The 8,179-nt window shown below is 61.6% G+C and overlaps 1 protein-coding gene across 15 annotated transcripts; it reads left to right on the forward strand.

Moving 5' to 3' along the window:
* The first annotated feature begins 264 nt into the window (after positions 1 to 264).
* Kif12 (kinesin family member 12) lies at positions 265 to 7,107 on the forward strand. 15 transcript variants are annotated; one of them, XM_013513278.1, is made up of 19 exons: positions 279 to 726; positions 824 to 889; positions 980 to 1,058; positions 1,192 to 1,319; positions 1,402 to 1,477; positions 1,743 to 1,877; positions 2,020 to 2,155; positions 2,863 to 2,954; positions 3,065 to 3,227; positions 3,864 to 3,982; positions 4,064 to 4,168; positions 4,720 to 4,813; positions 4,896 to 4,986; positions 5,205 to 5,291; positions 5,627 to 5,714; positions 5,787 to 5,891; positions 6,206 to 6,306; positions 6,394 to 6,512; positions 6,721 to 7,107. In XM_013513278.1, the coding sequence occupies exons 1-19, from the start codon at positions 701 to 703 to the stop codon at positions 6,858 to 6,860; spliced, it is 1,950 nt and encodes a 649-aa protein (XP_013368732.1). In that variant the 5' UTR covers positions 279 to 700; the 3' UTR covers positions 6,861 to 7,107. The 15 variants fall into 15 exon arrangements, 13 of the variants coding, with proteins under 13 accessions (XP_013368730.1, XP_005382712.1, XP_005382711.1 ...); XM_013513275.1 differs by having other exon boundaries at positions 277 to 726; positions 1,703 to 1,877; positions 2,863 to 3,227; XM_005382647.2 differs by lacking the exon at positions 4,896 to 4,986 and having other exon boundaries at positions 273 to 726; positions 1,703 to 1,877; positions 2,863 to 3,227; positions 4,670 to 4,813; positions 5,038 to 5,291.
* Positions 7,108 to 8,179: the final 1,072 nt, after the last annotated feature.

Below are 8,179 nucleotides of genomic sequence, written 5' to 3' on the forward strand. Positions count from 1 at the left end.
TTGGTCTCACCTGCCTCCTCAGCCAGCCCAGGAGCTGGAAGCGCGGGTGGGATGAGCGATTGCCCAACACCCTCCCGGGACCTCTCTGCTGCTGTCAGAAGCCACGCCAGGGAGATACACAGCCAACCGTGCGGCCTTGGACTGGATGTGGCGTCCTCGCCGAGGCAGAGGCCCCAGTGTCCAAGCAGGTGCTGGCAACCTGCTCTCAGGTCTTCCCTGGAGCCCCTCCCCTCGCTGGGCGCTGAGCTGGGAACAGGCTGGAGCAGTTGGGAGGGTAGGGAGGGTGTGCTCAGGGAGCAGCAAGAGCCTGGTCCTTCTCCGCCCAGGCTGGCTCTGCGACCTGGCTTCCTGCCCCCATCTGGGCCCAGACAAGGCTGGTCTGGGTGGTCCCGTGAGTCCCCCTCCTGATGGCCTGACCCAAAGCAGGAGAGCCTCAGACTCCAGGACGCTCTAGCTAGAGAGCCCTGGCTTGAGATTTTCCAGACCGCGGAGGTGGGGATGGGGCGTAAATCTTTAACTAGCCAGCCCCAGACCGGCGGCCGGAGCTTTTCCGGATGGATGGTTGCCTAGGACCTGGGGGCGGGGGCGGGGGAGGAGTGTAAGGTGTGCGTGACCAGTCCTGGGGTGCCGCAGAAGGCGGGTATCGGAGAGGAAAAGGAACGAGACTCGGGCGGAGCCAAGGCCGTGCTCAGAGCAGGACATGGAGGAACGCGGCTCTCCCGACGGGTAAACCGAGCTTCTGGGGGGTCGGAGAGCCCTGAACGCCGCTCCTAGTGGACAGCGGGGCAGGGACGCGGCTTTGCAACTCCTATTGCTACCACAGGGACCCCGCGCGGAGCCTGGAGCAAGGGCCAGAGGGGCAGGAAACGCCCATCCAAGTGGTGCTCAGGTGGGTATAAGGTAGCTAGGAGAAACCGGGCCGAGGATGGGATGGATGCAAACATCGGGAGGGATCATGCGGCCTTCGCTTGGATCCCAGGGTGCGGCCCATGAGCGCGGCCGAGCTGCGTCGAGGGGAGCAGAGCGCTCTGCACTGCTCGGGGACCCGGACTCTGCAGGTGAGGAACCCGCCGCCTCCAAAAGCCCAAGCAGGGGTCTCCCGTAAGCCCCGCCCCCAACATTCTTCCCTTAGGCTCCTCCCTCCCCCAAACCGCCCGGCGCTCCCCGAACGCCCGCTCCGCCCCGCCCCAGGTGAGCCCCCCGGGCGGCGGCCCCGACGTGGCGTTCCGCTTCGGCGCCGTGCTGGACGGAGCGCGCACGCAGGAGGATGTGTTCCGGGCGTGCGGCGTGCGACGTCTGGGCGAGCTGGCCCTGCGCGGGTGAGTAGGCCGGTGTCCCTCCTCCCGTGTCGGCCCCACCCCGGCCGCCGCCCGGGTCCCACCGCGCCCGTACCACCCTCAGCTTCTCCTGCACCGTCTTCACTTTCGGCCAGACCGGCTCCGGGAAGACCTACACGCTGACCGGACCTCCGCCCCAGGTGAGCTGAGCGCCAACACCCACTTTGCCTGGGTCCCCGCAAGTGATGGGCTCTTTCGTTTCGGGCCAGAGGAAAGGGATTTTCCCAGTTTGGCCCCTTTCTAGCTCTTGGTTTCTTCCTCTGTTCAGTGAGGATTAGATGAGATATTATATGGGGCAGCTGCACGGTTCCTGGCGTTCAGTAAGTGCCCTAAATAGAGAGTAGTTCATCACCGTGCTTCTACAGCGGCCCACCTGGCCACAGGCTCAGCCAGCTTTGCCCTCAGGGGGAGGGGGTGCCCGTACCCCCCAGCCTCGCTGGCATCATGCAGAGGACCTTCACCTGGCTGTTGGACCGCGTGCAGCACCTGGATGCAGCGGTCACCCTGCGCGCCTCCTACCTGGAGATCTACAACGAGCAGGTGAGGAGTGCAGGGGAGGGCAGCCCCTAAGGAAGGGGTCAGGCTGGAGGGCAGAAGGGAAGTGGGGACTCTTGTCCAGAGGGGCTGGGGCTGGACGGAGCTGATTCAGAGAGAGCGCCCTTCCCTGCACCTCTTCCTCCAGGTTCGGGACTTGCTGAGTGTGGGGTGCCCCCGGCCCCTCCCCGTTCGCTGGAACAAGACCCGGGGCTTCTATGTGGAGCAGCTGCGGGTGGTGGAGATCGGGAGTCTGGAGGCCCTGATGGAACTTCTGCAGATGGGTGCGGCTCCTTCGGGGAGGCTCCGGAGCGCGGGTGCCCTCGCTGGGGCTCCGGATGCAGCTGGGGCTTCAGCAATGTCTTGGAGAAGCACCTGCAAAGCTACAGTTCAAAGACACGGCCCAAGGCTCAGTACCCACCCTGTCCCCAGGGCTGGCTGATTGTGCCTTCCGAGCACCTTTCAGTCCCGTGCCACCTCGCCCCTGCCACTTTCTGTGCCACCTCCCAGTTCCTCCCACCAACCCCTGTCTGTGCTGCAGGCCCCTTACCTGTTGTCTCCAGACCCTCCACTCTTCTGATGCCCTGAGGGCAGAGGTCATACCTCTGAGCCACCCCATGGGGCCCTCCCCTCCCAGCCTCACCCACTCCTCAGGATTTATTGAGCAGCTCCCCCTGGCAGGCACAAAGGACACTGAGACTCTGGATTCTGGCCCCCGCGTGGCCCGCTCCTCTCAGCTGATCTCTCTGCCTCCGGGTCTCTCCCTTCCTATAACAACAGAGCAGTGTTTAGGAGATGAGAATCTGTCTTTCCCGTACTCCGCTCTGCCCATCCCCCTGGCCCCTGACTGCTGGACCAGACCTGCCTGGGACCAACACTGCTTCCTGTCTGTGCCTTTGCTCTGCCACCCATCTGCCCGTGCCTTTGCTGCTCTTTCTTCCTTTCATGGCCTGTGCCTCCTGCAGTGTGCAGCTCCTGATGTTCCCTCCAGGTCTCAGCCGAAGGAGGAGCTCCGCTCACACTCTCAACCAGGCCTCCAGCCGCAGCCATGCACTGCTCACGCTCTACATCAGCCGCCCCAGGGTGAGTGCCCCAGGCCACCCTGCAAGGGTCTGCCGCTGCCGGGCACTCTTGGCCTTGTGACTGCAGTGGGGACAGTCCCTCGCAAGTCCCCATCAAGCCCTGTGTCCCAGCCCCAGCCCCAGCAGATGCCTCCCATGGGTCCCGGGGAGCTCCCTGCTGGTGGGAAGCTGTGCTTTGTGGACCTGGCCGGCAGTGAGAAGGTGGCGACCACAGGATCCCGTGGGGAGCTGATGCTTGAGGCCAACAGCATCAACCGCAGCCTGCTGGCCCTGGGTGAGACCTGGGAACCGCACAGCGGGGCCCAGAGGCAGTGCAGTGCATAGGTGGCGGCTGAGAGCTGTGGTCCGGGAGCCACAGGCCTCCTCTGGCTATGACTCGGCTGCTGACCGGTCCCCATCCAGAGCATCGCCATCCCTCCATATGCTGTCAGGGCCTGAGAGTTACGTCCTAACTCAGGAGGTAGAAGTACCACACCACAGAGTGTGACCTCTCAGTGGCATTCAGCCTGTCCTTCCTGCCCTTGGGAAGACTGAGGCCCAGAAAGGGGAAGGGAGGGACCTGGGCTCCACCCTGGTTATTAGACTGAGATCCCAAGATCTGTGTCAGGCATAGATGCTGCTCCTGAGACTCCTGTGCAGTCAGCCATTGGTTAGACGTTCCCTAAGCCCCTGCCATGTGCCAGACCTTGTACTGGGCATTGGAGATCAGGGTGGACAGGGCCAACTGTGCACCCTGAGGATCCTAAGTCTGGTAGTGAACACCAGTGAGTGGGTCAGGAGATCACGTGGACGGATGGCTGTAGAGTCACCTGGATCTGGTGGATATCCCAGCCCTACAGTGTTCCAGCGAGATGGCTTTGGACGAGTACGCTAACCTTTCTGGGCTTTGCTGTGTCCTCTGCCCCCCCAGGTCACTGCATTTCCCTGCTGCTGGACCCACAGCGGAAGCAGAACCACATTCCTTTCCGGGACAGCAAGCTCACCAAGTTGCTGGCAGACTCACTGGGGGGCCGAGGGGTCACCCTCATGGTACCCGAGGGGTGCTGCAGAGAGGGTATAGTCCCGAGGAAGGGACTCCTGAAGGGAGCACTCAGGGGGTGTCCTTCCCAGGTGGCCTGCGTGTCTCCCTCTGCCCAGTGCCTTCCTGAGACTCTCAGCACCCTACGATACGCAAGCCGAGCTCAGCGGGTCACCACCCGGCCGCAGGCCCCCAAGGTGAATGGAGGGAGATTTGGACAGAGGGACGGGAGGAGGCCATGGTCTCCCATGGCCAGGTATCTTCAGAGCTTGAGCTGGCATCATGGTTAAACTCTGGGACTGGGTCTGAGTTGGAATTTGGGTTGGAATCCTAGAAATGGTATAACCATGGTTGAGTAGGAGGGGGTCAGGGTCCCGGCCGAGGTCAGTAGTCAGGGTTTGGGAAGGTCTAGGCTTGGGGTCTGAGTCGGGATACGACTCAGGGTTTAGCTCTGATCTTAGTTTGGATCATGGCTCAGGCTGGGTTGATATGGAATCATTCTTGGGGTCAGAACCTGGGTGGAGTTTAGGACCAAATTGAGCTTGGGGTTGCACTTAGAACAGGATGCAGCGAGGATTGGGACCCTCGGGATGATGTGGTTCAACAAGCTGCCGCTCAGATGGAGGCAAGGCCAGCCGGTGAAGCATGGGCTGGATTTGGGGCACCCTTTGCTACCACACCTGACAGTTCTTGTGCAGTGCACAGCTTGTGCAGCCCTAGAGGATGGCCTTGGGCCTCTCTCCTGCAGTCCCCTGTGGCAAAGCAGCCCCCACGCCTGGAGACTGAAATGCTGCAGCTCCAGGAGGAGAAGCGTAGCCTGCGGTTCCAGCTGGACCCCAAGGGTATGCGCTCCCGGGGACAGAGGCAGGATGAGGATGGGTTCTGCAGCTCCTGTGGATCCAGCCACCTCCTGCTTCCCCATAGCCCCAGGGCTCCAGGGGGCACGGGGCTCCTGGGCCCAGCGGAACCTCTGTGGGATGCTGCAGGAATTCATGGTGGAGAATGAGAGGCTCAGGTAGGGCCCAGCACACAGCCTGGGCACTCTGTCCCCACCCCTCCCTGCCAGGTGCTTGGACCAGGATGCCCCCACTTTCCTGCCCCCTGGCTCCCCTCCGTCCCTTCCTGTCTCCTGGGCTGGCACTCTGCTGTGCTGAGGAGAGGCTCACTGGTACACCAGCAGCCCTGCCTCCTGTCACCCCATCCTGCCTCACCCCCTGGGTTCGCTGTCCCCAGGGAGGAAATGAGTCAGCTGCAGAGGAGCCGGGACCTGGCCTGGGGTGAGCAGCAGGTCCTAGCCCAGCAGGTCCAGGAACTGGAGAGGTGAGCAGGCCTTAGACAGAGGCTGCGGGCCAAGGGGGCATCACGATGGGTAGGCGCCTGACCTCTGGGTCCTGACCACCTCCTGGTGGTGTCACCTCGGGCTGGTCATTTGGGCCCCCAGTGCCCAGGCTTCCCCCTTCTGTAGCATAGGGGCCCTGACTTGCCCACTTCACGGGGCACTTTAAAACCTGAAGGGAATGAGTTCGATTGTAGCCTGTGGAGAACAGAGCCAGGTCTGGCCCAGAGCAGGTGCTCCAGGAGTCACTATTGAAAAGGGGACCTGGAGACCAGCCTGGGTCTCAAGGGCGGCAAGCAAGGCTCACCTTTCCTCCCAGGCGCCTCCTCTCTGCCTACTGTGCTCGCCCCGGCCCTGCTGCCACCCCACTGTGTCCCTGCTTGATGCTGCCAGCTACCCCCTGCCATGTGAGTCTCACCACCCAACCTGGAGGGTGACAGGCTGGGATGTCACAGAGCCACTGAAGCACCCTCTTGCAGGCATTGCCACCCCTCTGCTCCTGCCCATGCTGCCACCTCTGCCCCCTGTGCCGAGCACCCCTGGCCCATTGGGCGTGCGCTCAGAGGGAGGCCCAGCTGCCGCAGGTAAGAAGGGCCCAGGTGAAGGTGAGGGGAACTAGGGATTTGATTTGAGGCTCGGCGAGGGAAACCAGGGTTCCAGGCTGGATGATGTGGGTGAAGGGTGTCTGGGGCTCCCTCTGCCCAGGGTGTGGGATGCCCAGTCTCAGGAGAGGGCATTACAGGAGCCACAGCAGAAGGCAACCAGGAGCCCTTCATTCTGGCCTGATACTCTTGGTACCCTGTGGGGCAGGCGTGGAGGGCATAGCCGACACCAGGGAGGTGGAATACTTAGAACCCTGGCTGGGGGTCACTGACTGTGGGCTTGGTCTTTCCTGCAGATGCTGGACCCCAAGGCCTCAGGTGACATGCCTCTCTCTACCCGTCCCCCACCCTGGGCACCTCCGTGCAGCCCTGGCTCTGCCAAGTGCCTGAGAGAAAGGTGGGCCCAGCCCAGGGGCACTGGGTGAGAGAGAAAAGGGTCTGGGGATATAAAGGTTCATCTGCTGTCCCTACTCACCTGGCCCAGGAGCCATGGCAGCTGGACACAGACCGCAGTGCTGGCAGAGATGCTGACCGGGGAGGAGGTGGTCCCCTCGGCTCCCCCACTGCCTGTGGGGCCCCCTAAGACGCCACCTGTGCTGAGAGGTGAGGGAAAGGTTGAAGGGGCCCTGGTGGGCTGCAGGCTTCCCATCTCTGATCAGGGTAGGCTTGAGCAGTGTCTCTCAGATCTTTGCAGCTCCCTACTTTAAAATTCTCTTCTGAGGTAGGGAGGGTGGAAGGGGAGGGTGCCACTCCAGGTGGCCAGGTTGGCGAGGGCCCTGGAGTGCAGGCCTCGAGCCTCTCTGCTCCTCAGGTGGAGCTGGGGTGGCAAACTTGGCCCAGAGGCTGGAGGCCCTCAGACACCAGATCGGCAGCTCCCTGCGACGTGGCCAGAGTCAGCCACCGCCCGGCGAGGGCCCTCGAAGCCCGGACCAAGTCCTCCCTCCTCGCTGAAGGCACAGTGGGACCCAAGCCGTGCGTGCCCTGGGCTGCTGGCTCTGTGCTCTTAGCTTCGATCTCCCCGGATGTGAAGGGGCTGGCCACACCACCTGCCCTGAGACTGAGCTGGGCAGAGGACCCATTTGCAGCCGGGGGGCCTGGGTGTGGGGCTGTTTGGGGAGAAAGGGTCAGCCTGCCCCAGACTGGAGAAAGCAGGCAGTGGGTGATGGGATACATGAATAAAGAGAGGTGTCAGCTCCAATTCTCGGGTGCCCGTCACCTCTCCACGGGGAAATCCAAGAGGGGAGGGGACCCTTGAGCGGGTCCATTGAGAAGTACAGGTGTGTAGCCCTGTCTTGGTTACTTTTTTCTCGCTGCTGGGACAAAATACCTGACGCCCAAACTTAAGGAAGGAAAGGTTTATTTCGCTTACAGTTCATGGAAGGTCTAATCCATACTTGGCAGGATTATAAGGCAGAGTGGCACATTGCAGAGAGCTGCATCTCGGGGTGGCAGCACACAGCTAAGCCGCAAGCACACTAGGGCGGAATGGGGGAGGAATGCCCCAAGCACTCTTTTCCTGTCCCTTACATATGCAAACTATCCACTCCCTGGGCGGGTGCAGCTCTCACACCCATATTCAAACTCTAATAGCCTGCCCCAGGGCCGCAGGAGGCTTTGGGGAGAGACACACAGACATAAACCATAACAAGCCCCTTCTGATCTGCAGGGTCCCAAGCTCCTGTCTCCTTTGATGTATTAGAGAAGTTATACTCGAGCAACAACAGTGAGCCACTGGTGGGCGTGGCATTGGGCAGGGTGGGGTCAGGTGGTGTGAGCACTGTTGTGAAGAAGCTCACTGATTTGGCTGCAGCCGGGGCACGCAAGTGGTCAAGGGGCCCACCACTCTGTGCCAGCTGCATGTGTCATGGTGAGCTCAGGAGGCCTGGCTTTGTGTGCCTCGGACCTGTGATGGGATCCCAGGAGCACCCTGCATAATCCTGGACTGATTTCTGGTCTCCAGTCCCTGAAATGGGGGCAGGGCACAGCTCCTGTTCCTTCCAGTTCCAGTGAGGGTCAAGGATATGAGGAACATCATGATCCTCGGTGTGAGTCCCCAGCAGAATGATCACAGAGAAGTCCAGACACCACAGGAGAAATTGGGAATGGCAGAGGGAGGACCTCATGAGAGAAAGCCACAAGCCAACCTGACTCCTTTCTGTGCTTGGGGAAACTGAGATCCACAGTCCATTTATTTGTTCATTCGTTCATTTGTTCATCTATCCACCCATCCATCCATCCACCCATTCATCCATCCATCCATCCATCCATCC

This window comes from Chinchilla lanigera, unplaced genomic scaffold, assembly GCF_000276665.1.
Source record: "Chinchilla lanigera isolate Chin_1 unplaced genomic scaffold, ChiLan1.0 scaffold00018, whole genome shotgun sequence".
Taxonomy (NCBI): domain Eukaryota; kingdom Metazoa; phylum Chordata; class Mammalia; order Rodentia; family Chinchillidae; genus Chinchilla; species Chinchilla lanigera.